Consider the following 16,267-nt stretch of genomic DNA (forward strand, 5'->3'; position numbering starts at 1 on the left):
CTGCATCAATTGAGATGACCATGTGGTTCTTGTCATTGAGCCCATTTATGTGATTTATGACATTTATTGTCTTACGTATATTGAACCATCCCTACATCTCTGGGATAAAACTGACTTGATCATGGTGGATGATCTTTGTGATGTGTGTCTGTATGCGGTTTGCAAGCATTTTTTTTTGAGAATTTTTGCATCTATGTTCATTAAGGATATGGGTCCATAGTTTTCTTTTTTGGTTGTATCCTTACCAGGCTTTGGTATGAGAGTGATGCTGGCTTCATAGAAGGAATTTGGAAATTTTCCCTCCATTTCTATTTTTAGAATAAATTAAGTAGTATTGGATGTAGATCGTCTTTAAATGTCTGATAGAATTCTGAGTAAATCCATCTGGTCCTGGGCTTTTTTTAGTTGGAAGGTTTTGTATTACTGTTTCAATTTCTTTTTGTGTTATGGGTCTGTTTAAGCTGTTAATCTCTTCTTGGTTTAGTTTTGGTGGTTCCCATGCCTTTAGATATCCATTTCTTTTAGGTTTTCAAATTTAGTAAGTTCTCTCTTTTGATTTTATATTGGAGTGGCTGGATCGCTTTTGCCTTCAGGAGTTCCCACAGAGGCCTAATTCAGGTGAGGGTCAGATGTTTTCAAGCTTTCTCCTAAGGTCTGGGTCCCTCCAGGAACGATTTTGGCCTTAGGAATTTGGGGTTTGGATTGGCCTGGGAGCCTGGCTCAGGAAAGATGCTGGTCTAGCGCAGCTGGTGGCTGTGCCACCAAGAGATGCAAAGGCAGATGGGGTGGGAAGAGGCCCCAAGGCTTTCTGGGAACTGCAATGAGGAGTTGGGTTGGTCCCAGAGAGAGGCCTGAGGGTAGGAGAGAGCTCTTTTATTATTTTTGTTTTATGTGTATGAGTATATTGCCTGCATGTATGTGAGTGCACCCTTGTCATGAAATGCCGCAGAGGTCAGAAGGGGGCTTTGGATTCCCCTGGACCTGGAGTTAAGGATGGTTCGTGGCCACCGTGTGGGTGCTGGGAATCGAACCCAGGTCCTTTGAAAGAGCAGTCATTGCTTTAACTGCTAAGCCATCTTTTCAGCCTCTCCATCTTATTTTTTTAACTCAAATATTTTTGAGAATTACACACATGTGTACTATATTTATGTAATTGTTCTGACCTCATCTGAGTCAATTTAGTGGTGCTTGTGTCTGCATATGTTTAGGGCCGATCACTTGGGATTGGATAACTTGCTGGAGAGCTCATCCCTGAAGGTAACTGATTCTTCCTCTCTCAGCAGGCATTAATTGCCTATAGCTCTTTTCTAGAGGTGCCACATTGTGAAATATCTGTCATGCATGTTGGCATGTCAGTTGATGTTCTTATGTAGGTCTTGTTTAGGTAACTCTATTGAGATTTCTATATTGAGATCTCGTGGGTATAGCTTTCCTGTCATGTCTGGAAGACGCTACGTAGCAACAGGCATCTTGGTCCTCTGGTTCTTGTAATCTTTCTGCCCCCCTCATATAAGATGTTTCTTGAACTTTTGGTATAGGGGCTGCATTTTAGATGTATCAATTGGGGATGGGCGTCCTATGGTCACTTATTCCTTACATTTTGAGCAGTTGTGGCTCTGTATAATTATCTCCATTTGTTGGGAAAAGGCACTTCTTTGATGAGGGATGAGAGTTACACTTATCTGTGGTTTTAATAAGTTTATATAATACAGTTAGAAATTGTATTGGTTTAAGAAAACAGCAATAGTAGACTATCCTCTAGAGTCTATAACCTCTCCAACCATGACTATTTGACTAGATTTAAAACAATAGGCATGACTTTCTTTCTATTGCCCAGGCCTTCAATCCAATTAGATAGTTGTTGGTTATCCCCAAGAAAAAAAGTGCCATTATTTCACCATTTGGGATATCTTGCTGGATCAGTCATTGTTCTGGTTCACAGGCTTTACAGATGATTGAACTATTGATTACTTTTCTCTCTTGGCAACTTGCATAGCACCTTCTGAGACTATGAGAGCTGGTTCTCATGGAGGAGCCTTCCAGATCGGTTCTATCTGGATTTGTCTAGGTATGGTGTCTTTAGCAATAAGGTCTTCTCTTCAAGTTCTGAGAGGCAACCAAGAGTAATGGCAGTAGCCTATATTGTTCCAGGAATCTTTTTGACTACTCTTGCCAACAACTAGAAGAGAGGTTTCCCATGTCTGGCACTGGGCTTTGTATTATGGCTCTCATCCTATCTTTTTTGATACAAAAATCTCTCACTTATCTTGGAGAACACCATTTCTGCTAGACTGTCTGGCCAGTGAGCTCTGGGGATCTGCCTGTTACTACTTCATCAGGGCTGAGATTACAGATACAACCTGCCATTCCTGGCTTTCATGTCATGCTGGAGATCTGAATTTGTGCAGAAAGCATTTTACTCAGTGTGCTATCTCTCCAATGCCTAATGAGAATTTTTTTGAAACTGGATTATGTCTTGAATTCCAAGGTAAATGATTCAGCATTTTAGAGAAATTTTGATTTTCTTTTAAAAATAGAAGAATGGCATGGCTAAGACTCTGTTAGTAATAAGAAGCTATGCATGGGGCTGGAGAGATGACTCAGCAGCTAAAAAAGCGTGTACTGCTCTTGCTGAAGGCCAGAGTTCAATTCCCAGCATCCACAACCACCTACAATACCAGTTCGGGGGGTGGGGAGGTGGCGAGGTGGTAGGGGTCTGATGCTTCTGGCATACCCATACTCACCAAACCCCATACATGTAATTTAAAAAATAAATATTAAGAAAGAAGATATGCTTAAGAGAGATTTAGATTGAAGTTGTTTCCATTCCCCGCAAGAGGTGATATGTAAATTAGGGAGTTAATAACTGGATTTAGAACTAAAAGGACAAATACCACACAGAAGGATTATACCATCATGTAAAAAAGAAAGGAGAAAGGCACAAAAATGACTCCAAGATGTCCAAAGCTTAATCCAATAAATTGTACTCCAATGTTGTGACTGAGTGGAAACTGTTTTTCTGGCTATATCTAATTAAGCCTTTACTGATTTAAAATTTTTTCCCAAGTATCATAAGAAGTTACTTTAGTCTTATTCATGTTTTTTTCCATCCCTGGGTACATGATATGCACTTAGTAAATATTTTTTGAAAAAGTGGTTTTCATTTTTGATTCAATACCATAACACTAATGGGAATAACACTACATTAAATGTACTTTAAAATTTTTGCTTCCTTGACAAATATTGAAGAAATTTATCACCCACTCATGTTAATAACTTAAAAATAATTGTATTCCTATTAATGGTTTTCCATTTAGAAATTGGAAGTTGAGATTATAAAATTGGAATGGTTATTATATTACGTGAAATTAAAGACATTGGAAAATTTACTAGTGGAAGTATAAAATGATGTAATCTTTCTAGAGGGCTTCAGTTTTGTAAACTTTAAGTCCTGTGCTATAGGCATCTTGCTAGATGCTGGTATACAGCAGTGAGCAAAACAGGCTAGTCATCATTTTTAAAGAGTCTGTAGTCTAATGGGAAAGATGTATGCATGGAAGTATCTGTTAGGTGAATGCTGTGAGCTTAATACTTGGGGAATTAGCAGAGTATTTATTAGTAGAGCTTGATCTATTTAGGGAAGATTTCTTTGAGAAAGTCTATTGACCAAGATTTTCAAATGGAAGTAGACATAATACAGCAAAAGAAGATGGAACACAGTAGAAAACATCCAACAGAAAGAGGTGAAGAAATGGGTGGACATGTTTTTGTTGCAGAAAATCAAAAGAAAGCAAGTATATTTTAGAAAGAAAGGGCAAGACATCAGGCTGGAGAATTAAATAGAGCCAGATCAGGACAATATGAGTAATCCTTAAAATATATTTTATTTCCAGGACTTTGTAAGTATAAATATATTGTCAAAATTGGGGTTAATCTAAGATTTTGACAATAGGAATGTCTTTAAATTTTACTGTGTTTGGTGAACTATTGCAAACCATTAAAGTGTTTTTGCACATTATTAGTGTTACTGAAAAATGCTTAAAATAAGTTAATATTTAAACTTCTGAGGGTATGTAATATAATATCATATATTTCTTTTTATTTTTTTATTCTGTATGTATGAGTGTATTGCTTTCATGTGTGTAAGTATACCTGTGTCGTTCAATGCCTGATGAGCTCAGAAGATTGTGTTGGATCCCCTGGAACTGGAGTTAGAGACACTTGTTAGCTGCCATGTGTGTTCTGGAAATTGAACACAGGTCCTCTGCAAGAGCAGTCAGTGCTCTTAACCTCTGAGCCATCTCTCCAACCCCAATATCCTATATTTCTTTATACAGAAAAATATAGTACAATTGGGCTAGAAAGATTGCTCACTGAAGAGGAGCACTGACTGTTCTTACAGAAAACCTGGGTTTGATTCCCAGCATCCACCTGGCAGCTAACAACCATCCCTAACTCCAGTTCTAGGGAATCCAACACTCTTCTGACTTCTGCAGGCATTGCATAGCATGGAAGTACTTACATACATGCAGGCAATACACTCATACACCCACAATAAAAAAATGTTAAATATAGTATAATTTATTCATTATAAATAAATATTATAATATCAGTCAGAAACAAAATAATGAAAGAGAAAATTACTTAGTCATCCAGGAAAAAGAAAGAAAAATTTTGGAATAGTAATGAAGAAAGATTTAGATGAGAAGTATAATGATCTATAGAATTCAAGCTATTGGAAATTTCAAGCCCATGTAAACTCTGTAACGATGACCTTTATAACTTAGATATAAAAGTCTCATTCTTGTCAGTTAGATCAATATTTTGCAATGATGTAGGGATAATTGCAGTGGCAAAAGATATTCTTAGCTAATTATGTACTTCCAATAGAAGCATTCTTCTACAATGACTGGAAAACTTATATTTTCATGTGAATAGCCTGGGGAGTCATTTTATAGAATAGTAGTAATTCTTGAATTTATGCCATAAGCAAGACTGTGGACAGCATCTTGACGTATTATAAGAATTTGCAACTGAAAGTATCTAACATATCTGTGAGAGGTATTGTATGAGGTGGTTTATGTTATTGTAAATGTCTCCTTATTAGATGATCAACACATGGTTAGTCTTACATTTTAGGCATTTAAAAGTATCAGAATGTAACTTTCCTCAGGTGAATTAATGTCATTTAAATGAAGAGATCATTATTATCAAAGACATAACTTGTAACTTGTGTTATATAAACTGAATCAAATCAACTGTTTAAAGTCACATTCCAGACTATTATAATGACTGGTATGATCACAAGATGGAGGCAAGAGGGCTGCATAGGGAAACCTTGTCTCAAATAAAGAAATAAAAACGGGGGCTGGAGAGATGGCTCAGCAGTTGAGAGCACTGACTGCTCTTGCAAAGGACCTGGGTTCAATTCCCAGCACTTACATGGCGGCTAACAACAGTCTGTAACTCAGTTCCAGGGAATTTGGCACCTTCTTCGGGCATTGCATGACATGGTGCACTTACACACATACAGGCAATATACTCACACACATAAAATGAAAATAATAAAAAAAGAAATAAACACAAACTACAACAAAGTCATATTGGTTCAAAATATTTTTCTCTGTTACTATCTTAGAGTTACCTTTGTAACTGACGTCACTTTTCTAATGGTGCTCCTTCTGTATGTGTATCAAAAGCAGAAAAGAGTTATCTCACTTACTTGACTTTCACAATTGCAGAGGAAGAAAAATATTTCTTTTTTAGCCATCTTAGGTTCATGGCTGAAGCTCCTACAACAAATGAGATCAACCACAAATTTAGCTAATGCAAAGTTTATCTGACATGAAAGCCTTTATTAGGCTGTAAAGACAAAGAAATGGTTACAAGCACTTAAGAGATGGTTCAGTTGGTAAAATACTCTGTGAAAGCATGAGGACCTGAATTTGGATCCAGCTCCCACTGAGGCCTAGCAGTGTAACTGGAAGAGTGGTGTGGGTAGAAACAGGCAAATCCCTGGAACTCATTTGCCAGCCAGTCTGGCTGAACTGAAGAACTACAGGTTCAGTGAGAGGCCCTGTTTGAAAAATTAAGGTGGAGAGGAATTGAGAAAGACATATGATATTGACCCTTGGCTTCCAAATACACATACACATTTGTGCCTGCACCTGCATGCACATGCATACATACAGAGAGAGTTAAATTTCAGGTCTTTAACATTTATTTTTAAAAAACATTTTATTTATTATTTTTATTTTATGTGTATGAGTGTATTACTTGCATGTATGTAAGTGCACCCATGTCATGCATTGCCCCTGGAGGTCAAAAGAGGGCCTCAGATCTCCTGGAACTGGAGTTATGAATGGTTGTTAGCCAACATATGGGTACTGGGAACTTAAACCAGGTCCTATGCAAGAGCAGCCACTGAGCCAATCTCTCCAGTCTCTTCAGTGTATGTTAAAAGTAGGTTTGTCAGAGTAAATAGTAGTTAAAAGTGAGTATTATCAGTGAAAAACTGGAGGGAACTTAAAGCATCCTTTTGTTCATTTCTGTTCATTTCTTTTTCTTTGTCTTCAGAGATAATGATATTCCTTTTTCCTGGAAAGCAATCATATATCTCATGTGAGAGTTTTACAAACTGACTGCTTTAGTGGAATATCTAAAATCAATTCTAGATTTTACACCTTGCTTGAGGGGAGCAGGAGTAGGGGAAAAGTCAGAGTGATCTCACTTCTGTTGTTTTTCTTTTGTAGGGAGGTGGCTCTTTTTTGAAACAGGGTCTCCCTCTAGCCCTATCTGGCCTGGAACTCATTATGTAGACCAGGCTGGCCTTCAACTCACAAAGATCCACCTGCCTCTGCCTCCAGGATGCTGGGATCAAAGGTGTGAGCCACCAAGCACGACTTTTTGAAAAAAAATCTTTTTAGTGAGCTTTTTAAAAATGTCATTGAACAGTTCTTAATCAAATCTAGATCCCCTTCTCTATCCATATCCTCCCAAAACACCCTACCAGTCCTCATGTATTCCGCCATACATCTTAAATCTTATCCAGTTAAGCATTTGTCCCAGATGTCTGATGCTTAGTACTGTTGTTTCCACTTGGGTTATTGAGTTTTTCATTCCCATGTTCATTTCTGTTTGGATTTTCTGCACTGTTTCTATCTCTTTTGTGAATTCACTTTTCAAGTCCTGAATTGTTTTTGATATTTCATTAAGCCACATATTTGTATATTCTTGGAATGCCATCACAAGTTTATGCCTTTCCTTATTGAGTTCTCTGAGTTATTTGTCTGTGTTTTCTTTCAGTTCTTTGATCATGTTTACAATTGTTCTTTTAGCTAGTCTGGGTTAGGAAGCTACTCCAGAGATATGAGGCAGAGGAACTGGAGCTCGCCTGGGTCCAAGACTAGGAGCGGACCACTTCTGCTGTTTTTGCAAGTTTCTTTGACTTTCAACATTCACTATGCCAAGATGTCATATTTTGGGGTTGCATGTCCAGAACCCTATCACCATTATACCTGAGAAAGCCAAATAAGATAATATAGTACATAGGACACATTGACTGTAGGCTCAGTATTAAGCCAATGAAATTTGAATCCTAGATTTAAAAAAAAAATTTATTATTTTTTATTCTATGTGTATGTGTGTGTTGCCTCCATGTAGGTAAGTGCACCCATGTCATGCAATGCCCATGGAGGTCAGAAGAGGCTGTCAGATCCCTTGGGGCTGGAATGACAGACAGTTGTTAGCGGCCATGTGGGTGCTGGGATTTGAACCCGGGTCTTCTGCAAGAGCAACCAGTGTTCTTAACCACTGAGCCATCTCTCTAGCCCCGAATCCTAGATTTAATTCATTCGTTTTTAAAACTAAATCACTGAAAAGAACATCTCACTATAAAGGTTGTTTCTATTACATAAGAATAGAATGTAATTTGGGAGAAAAGATTTAAGAGCAATATAAGTGATTGAATTTTTTTTCCTCTATTTTTGAGCATTTTATACATGTATGCAATGAAATATGATCATCCCCCCACCTTCTCCAACATTTACCCAAAATAACCCGCTCCAAACCTCATGTCTTTTTTCATTTTAAAAAATGTTTTTATTTATTATTTTTATGTGTATGAGTGTATTGCCTGCATATATGTAAGTGCACCTGTTTCATGCAATGCCTGCAGAGGTCAGGAGTAGGACTCCCTGGAACTGGAGTTACAAAAAGTTCTTAACTGCAATGTGGGTACTAGGACTTGAACCTGGGTCTTCTGCAGAGCAGCCAGTGCTCTTAACTGCCAAGCCATCTCTGTAGCCCCTGATGCCCACATTTCCACTAGTCCACTGAAGGAAATCTAGATTTTTCCTCAGTCATGATCCTCACAATTCTCCTAGCTGCCACCCAGTGCCCAGTTGGAAAGTCTCCTGTGTTCTGTGCTACAGCACCACATTCTGTGTTCCTGGCACCACGCTCTGCACTTGTGCTCTATTACCACCACAACAAACACCACCAACTCAGGACCCTGCAGACTGCAGCGGGGATTATTCACAGATCTCACTAGACAGAAGTCAGAAGCGAGCAGGGCTGCGGAGCTTTCTGGACGGTGCACCTGTTTCATGCAGTGCCCACATAGGTCAGAATAGTGCATCAGATACCCTGGCACTGGTGTTACAGATGGTTGTTAGCTTCCATGTGGGTGCTGGGATTTGAACATGGATCTTCTGCAAAAGCAGCCAGTGTTCCTAACTGCTGAAACATCTCTCTAGTCCCTCTTTTTTCATTTTTGATTACCCACTAAATCCAGTTAGTGCTGCCCTTATGTGCATAGATGTGGAACCATCTACTGGAGCATGGGAAACCTACCTCACTAAAGAATGATTCTCCCTCCCTCAGCAACTATCTACTCATTGTCAATAGCTCCTCTGTATGAGTGTAGTCTGGAGATCATTTACCACATCTATGATGGGATTTTGGCTGGCTTGATCTTTTACAGGTCTTATGCAGGTAACCACAGCTGCTTGAGTTTATGAATGCAATGGACATGTCATATCCAGACATTTTACAGCACTCCTCATCCTCTGGCTCTTTATTTTTATAACCTCCTCTTCCACAATTTCCCTGAACTTTGATGGTGGTGGGGTTAATGTAGATGTCTGATTTATGGCCCTCAGTCTACTATTCTCGGTACTTTGACTTATGCATCTCTCCATTGACTGCTGGACACTACAAAAAGAAGCTTCTCCAACCAAGGTTGAGAGCAGCCCAGTCTATGGATATAAACATCAGACCATATAAATATTTCTCTTTTTTCACTGCAAGTGTTTTGTCATTGTAAGCCCGTGCTATATTTTACCACCTCAAAATGGAATGTAGTCATCTGTTTTGGTCAGTTTCTTCTGATAGTCATGGACTGACAAAAATGATTAAGAAAGCATCAAAAGTATCCATAATAGAAAAATATACCAATGTTACAGTCACAGATATTCAACCATTCTCTTTGGTTTTGATTTTGTTCATTCAATCCAACCTTATTAGGGAAAAGGAATGGCGACAAAGGCATTCATCTACTTATCCAAAACAAGAATCCTGATTTATGTAAACGCTAGGCCTCAGATAGCTTCCCTATGTATCCTGCTTGTTAGTTTTCTTTGTGTGTTTGCATGTATCTCATGCACATGTGTATACTGATGTGTGCATGTGGAACAACTTTGAGTCTTGTTCCTTAGGTACTTCCCACCTTTCCCTTGAGGCAGGGTCTCTCACTGGCATGGAGCTCACCAAGTAGGTTAGACTGGCTAGCCAGCAAGCCCCAAAGATCTGCCTGTCTCTGCCTCTCCAGTGCCACATGGGTTATGGGAGTCATACTCAGGTCCTGGTGCCAACTAAGCCATTTCCTATGCCTATTTATTAATGGTTTATCATCTGCTCTTAAACCTTTGTTATTTTTTCAGGAAAAGAAAGCAAATAATGTACCACACTGATAAGGTCCTGTTTTTCTATCCAAATACAGAGTTTAGAGGACCATTTTTCAACTGTTCTCCACCTTATTTGTTTTTTTAAATGATTCATTCATGATTTATTTGAGAAGAGAGATTATTCATAGGAAAAATTTAAACAAATTAAAAATAATATTTAAAAGTGTTTAAAAAACTTTTATAACAGGAATAATTCTCTTTTACCTTCAACTTCCATCATGGAAGCTCACAATACAGTGATTGAGCACAATGCATTAATATCAAGTAGACCAGATGAGCTACCCCATATTGAACTCAGGTATACTTTCTCAATCTTAGTTTGCATACATATAGTTTTAATATGCCTCATATATTTCCTGTGGGAAAAATAATGCATACAAAGCATTTGAATCCATAATCTATTTCAATGTAAGCCCTTAAACTTGCTTAGAGTTGTGATTATTATATTACTATTAAAAGAACACTATTAATGCAAACCATCAAATCATGATGAGGATCTCACACTGAACCTGGAGTTCTCTGATTCAGCTAGACTGGCTGGCCAAAAAGTCGCAGGGATCCTTCTGTCTTTGTCTTCCTAGCACTGGGATTACAGGCATGTGCGTTTGAACTCAGGACCTCATGATTGCCTGACAAGCACTTTATTGACTGAGTCATCTCACCAGACCTTAGAGGGCCTTTTCTAATTGCATTTTAACTTTGGGGTTGCTTTTGTGGATTTCAGTATACTTCTTTGCCTACTTTGAAACTTTGATTCAGTCCTATATTTGTGGCATATACTATGTTAGTTAGGATTTATACTGATTTGTATGAAGGGTCCTGAGAGTGGATAGTGAAATCTTTTTTCCTTTAGACTCCTATTTATTTAGTTCATACTACAGCAAGATAACTTCAAAAAGAATATATATATATCCTCCAGGTTCAGAAGTTTAATGAGCTAAATATGCCGCTTGAAATTTTGACAAAATTCATTAAAGCTTATGAACAATATATAACATTAATATGGTTTCTGGGGCTCCTTAAAATTAGGATAAATATTTTAGCAATGAAATTTAAAATGCACAAAGTCATACATTATTTTAATGTTTTGCTAATTGACCATCCTAAATGGATTTAAAGTGGTCTGAAACTTTGCTCATTCAATTATGAAAAATGTTCACCTTATGATCTAATTGTTTGCCTCAGTCATCATTGCCATAGCACTTAATGTGGTCAAGCTTGTCTTGTACATTTGACCTCATTATTGTTTTAGATTCAATGAGCATGTTAATACACTCCATGAAAGTCATTCTACCACTGAATTCCAATTGTGAGAGGGATGTGTAGGTTAATTTATAAACAGGAAGACCAGCAGAAAGGTACAGAGCCTTGCCAGAATGAAATAAGCATCTTTTCCTCCAATTTTTCTTTTCTTTTCTTATTGGAAAAAGAATGTTAGCATTTAATGAACCTCCTTGTGTGGCTTCAAGTCACCTGGACACAGGTGTCCCCAGCCCCTTTTTCTCCTCATCTCCTCTGTTGGAAATTTGGCTTTCACAGAGACAGGCTGCTAGGGAGCTTTCCCTTCCCCTGAACTCTGTAGTAGCCAGATCACCACGTCAGTGATGGGGGGGCAGCTCCAGCTCCAATCTTACTCCGGGCAGTGGTCTGGTCTGTGACCAGTGTCCACAGTTTATCAAGGTTGACAGTTGGGCAGAAACTTTGGTTCCTCTTTAAGGGGTATCACCTCATACCAACTTCCCAAAATTACCGGGATGATATTTGTCAAAATTGATTCAATGGTGAAGCATGCACCAGCATTACCCCGGCCTCCTCGACTTTCTGGTGCTTACCCATGTGACTGTGACCGTGATTCACGTGGCCCCAAAGTTTCTGGGTCTTCCTCACTCTTAATGCTACCCAAATGATACTTAATGGCAGCCGAAAGGAAAGACTCTTCCATTTTTCTTGGTTTGGTCTTAAGTTATAGCTTACAATGAGTGCTTTCTTGAATTGCCCCTTTCCTTTATGTTCTGGAGACAATTCCACCTGGGATCAATGAAAAAAAGTATTGGGATGAATGAGAAAAAGTATGCTTTCTTTTAAAGTAGAAACAGGATAATTGTGAAAGGATAATGAGGAAAGAAAAACTGGTGGATTGCAATATAAGTGCATCCTTAGGCAGACTAGTTTTAGGATAGGCATGAACAAAAACGTGAGGATTTGGAAATAAATTCCATTTTAACATCTATTTCTGCATTAATCATGAAATGTCTTTGTTTACAGTTTCTTGAAAATTGCTAGAATGGGTTGTCTATGCACTGTAACATGTAATATTACAATCATAAAATAAATCGATCAAGACACCTGGAATATACCTTCTGGTCTCTTCATGATTATAACAGTACCTACTATATCTTACATTCAAGAGTATTCCAAACATTAGAATCCATGTTTATCATTTGCAAGAGAAGAATTGAGGGAATGGATATGTGAATGGTCACGGGAGAAGTGTATATAAGAGGAAACGAAGATCCCTTTCCTCAAATCATGACAAAATGAACAGAATGAAGGATTGGAAATTTTAAGGATAGTCAGAGGCATTCTCCAGGGATTTTAATGAGCTCAACAACACTGCTGGTCTGGGTAGTTATTTTTGTTTCTTGAAATTATATTTTGGTCTGTGGCCTGATGAATAACAATGCAATTAATTGCTAACTCCTGTTGCAGTAATACTAAGCATTATTTGTATGGAATAAAAGCAAATTCTTGGGGGCTGGAGAGATAGCAATTAAGAGCACTGGCTGTTCTTGCCGAAGACGCGGGTTGGAATCCCAGCACCCACATGGCGGCTAGCAACCCTCCATAACTCCAGTTCCATGGGATCTGACACCCTCTTCTGTCCTTCATGGGCATGGCATGACACAGGTGCACTTATACACATGCAGCCATAACACTCATAAAGTATAAATAAATAAATTTTTAAAAAGAATAAAAGAGAATTCTTACAATTTGGATTTCTTTTTAGTTGCTGAATCTTAATTTTTTTTAACCTGAAAGCCTTTTTACTTCAAGTGTTAATCAAGAAAAAAAAATCACTCTTTTAAATTCTTACTTTAGAATCTCTAATATTTATATTGAAAAATTGATAATTAGGTAATAAGGATATAATTATGGAAATACTTCAAATAAACATGTAAATAATGACAAGATTTCAAATGTAATGTATTTTAAAATATGCACCTTGCTTTCTGGACTTCATCTTCTGTACTGAGTTATAATGCAGTACAGTAGTAGAGGCTACCATTAGGAAAACATTCCATTCAGCAATTTATTTATCTATTTGTAATGTCTCTAAAAGTATTTGTTTTTTCATCATTCTAAACTTCTAGTATACTGCTAGGAAAGCTAGGTAACATTATCCTAATTTGCATCATTACATTGTTTGTTTTTTTGTTTTGTTTTTATCTTTTTGAGACAGGGTCTCCCTGTAGTCCCAGCTGGCCTGGAACTCATGATGTAGACCAGGCTGGCCTCGACTCACAGAGATCCACCTGCCTCTGTCTCCCAAGTGCTGGGACTAAAGGCGTGCACCACCACGCCTGGCTTACATTGTCTGTTTTTTTTTTTTTTTTTTCATCTTTATCAATTTATTTTTGTTTTGAAAAATGTAGATATTCTTAACAAAAATACATTAAGGTCAAGGATATAATTCAGTGACAGAGAACTTACTTAGCATGGACCACAGCCCCACAACCTACCTCAGTATATAATTACATTTTCATTGATATTTTAAGTGAGTTAATAGTCATTTTACTTTTTGAGATCTAAATTTCTAGTACATACATATCAATAATCTATCCTAGGGTTGAAGAACTGTGAATAGTGCTATAGCTCAGAGACATTCTGTCACTATAAGGTAATACTCCAGCAGGTACAAAGAGACTGTTAATAATAAAACCCACCCATTAGGTAGAAGCAGTAGCAATCTGTGGACAAGGTATTTTAACTTCTAAACATTATGATAGACGGTTTTATTTCTTACTGGTAGGTATTCTATTGACTTGTAGGCAGATGCTGTAAGTTGGGTGTACCCTGCTTTGCCCCCATAGTCCTAACCATGCCTAAACTCCAGCTAACTGCTCATAATTGCATTGAGTTTGGTCTGAACAAACAGAACTCTAAGAAAGAAATACAGCAAATATACAAACGTTGTTTTAGAAGTTTGAATAGACTATAAATTTTATCTCTTTTTTATCTTTCATAGATATGATATCTGCACTTATAAAAATAAGCCCTGTGGAACTTTGGGTAAGTTTTTTTTTTTAATTAAAAAAAGTTTAGATTGTCTTTTTGAACCAGTGACAACTGTTGATTATTAATATTTTGATTGCTTTCCTTTCTACTACATGGGAAATTACCCTAAAAATTGTTTAACATGATCTCTATGCATATATAATTTACTAGAATCAAATATTTACTCCCATAATAATTATCAAATTAAAATTTTATTAGCTTTTTATTCCCTAGCAAATGGAATGAGTAAAACCAACTTAGAATACTAATAATTATAAATCAAAGTTATTACTCATTTTCATATAGTCCACATTTGTAATGTATTTTGTGAAAAATACCAAGGTGGTTGATATCAAGTGAAAGCAACCAGCTTCTTGAAATCCCAGCCTAATGAAGGACAGAGAAAAAAAGAAAAGAAAAAAATCAATAATATTTCTTTTGTTATAATTCTTTTTGTAAAGAGTATATCCCCCATGAATTAAGATATTTTTAATGCCCCCTCAAAGAATTGTGTCAAACAATATAGCCAGTGAGAGAAGGCAGAATTAGGTTTCTTGTATTCCTATAACATCATTTGCTTTTAAAAATAATTTTTCTAAGTACTCTAGAATTAAAAAATATTTTGCTACAATTCATTATTTTGTATTGATTTAAACTTAAATGCAAATGTAAATGAAGGGATATGATCACTTTCCAGTGGACTGAAGAACTAAGGAACTACTGTTATTTCAAGGAGCAAGAATTATTATAACTATGATAACAAAATGTATTGTGAAAATTTATAGACTCAGGGCTGGAGAGATGGCTCAGCAGTTAAGAGCACTGACTACTCTTTCAGAGAACCCAGGTTCAATTCCCAGCACCCGCATGGCAGCTAACAACGGTCTGTTCAGGGAATCCGACACCCTCTTCTGACCTCCATGGGCATTGCACAACATGGGTGCACTTATACACATAAAATAAAAACAATAAAATATAGTAAATAAAAAATTTTTTTTTTGTCTTTTTGAGACAGGGTGTCTCTGTAGTACCAGCTGGCCTGGAACTCACTATGTAGACCAGGCTGGCCTTGGAGTACTGGGACTAAAGGCGTGCACTACCATGCCCAGCAGGTATAAAATAATTTTTTTTTAAAGAAAATTTAGACTCAGAAGCTAAGCAAGTAATGATGAATTCTTTGATTTTTCTACACCAAGTTTCATTTTTCTTATCTGTGAGAGAATAACTAGAAAATCAATCCCTGTGAAAATACTAAGTATTTGTGAAGATGCAATAAAACTGGACTTGGAATAGAATGTTATCCAACTCTTGAGTGGTTCACTGAGCCAGCCCCTCAAAGATTAGAATCTCTCTTGATGATTTTTACCTGGCTTCTCCCTGTTTACCTCAAGATTTATTGCAAGAAAAGAAATCTCAGTTAGCCAATGTCTAGAATTACTCATGGAGAAGTTTGCTAGTTAAAATACCTGTCACAGAACGAGCTCTTTTTTCCTGAGCAAGCTCCTTTTAAAATATTTTTTTACTTTGATCTGTAAAGTTTATTAATGTTTTGATAATTTTTCCAGAATTTACTTTTTAAAAAATTATTTTTGGGGGATTGGAGAGATGGCTCAGTGGTTAAGAGCACTGACTGTTCTTGCAGAAGATCTGGGTTCAAATCTCAGCACCCACATGGTGGCTAACCATTGTTTGTAACTCCAGTTTCAGGGGATTGACACCCTTTTCTGTCCTCTACGAGCACTGCATGGCATGACTGCACTTACATACATGCAGGCATAACACTCATACACATAAAATAAAAATAAATAAATCCAGAAAAAATTTAAAAAATTTTTAACTTCCCAGACTGTGATTTTTATCTCTAAACATTGAATTAAGTATTTTATATTTTCTGTAGGGCACAAGTGAAGGTACACTGGTCTGTAGAAGAGTAATAGAAAAATAATGGAAAACTTTTTGGTGCCTGGTAATAGGAAAGGTCCAACATCAAGGCCTGGCTGCCCAGAACCATGTGTGGAGTCAGTACC

At 37.2% G+C, this 16,267-nt stretch overlaps 1 protein-coding gene across 8 annotated transcripts in view; it reads left to right on the top strand.

Moving 5' to 3' along the window:
- The window catches only part of Adamts6 (ADAM metallopeptidase with thrombospondin type 1 motif 6), a 283,297-nt gene that overhangs the window by 100,814 nt on the left and 166,216 nt on the right, over positions 1 to 16,267 (top strand). For all 8 annotated transcript variants that reach the window (XR_003847524.1, XR_003847513.1, XR_003847512.1 and 5 more), the window contains one exon: positions 14,212 to 14,255. Coding sequence is in view for 3 of the 8 variants with exons in the window: in XM_029557800.1 (XP_029413660.1) it covers positions 14,212 to 14,255 (44 nt within the window). In the remaining 5 variants the exon portion in view is untranslated. The remainder of the gene's footprint in view (positions 1 to 14,211; positions 14,256 to 16,267) is intronic.

Source organism: Nannospalax galili, unplaced genomic scaffold (genome assembly GCF_000622305.1).
Source record: "Nannospalax galili isolate Female #2095 unplaced genomic scaffold, S.galili_v1.0 scaffold751, whole genome shotgun sequence".
Lineage (NCBI taxonomy): Eukaryota > Metazoa > Chordata > Mammalia > Rodentia > Spalacidae > Nannospalax > Nannospalax galili.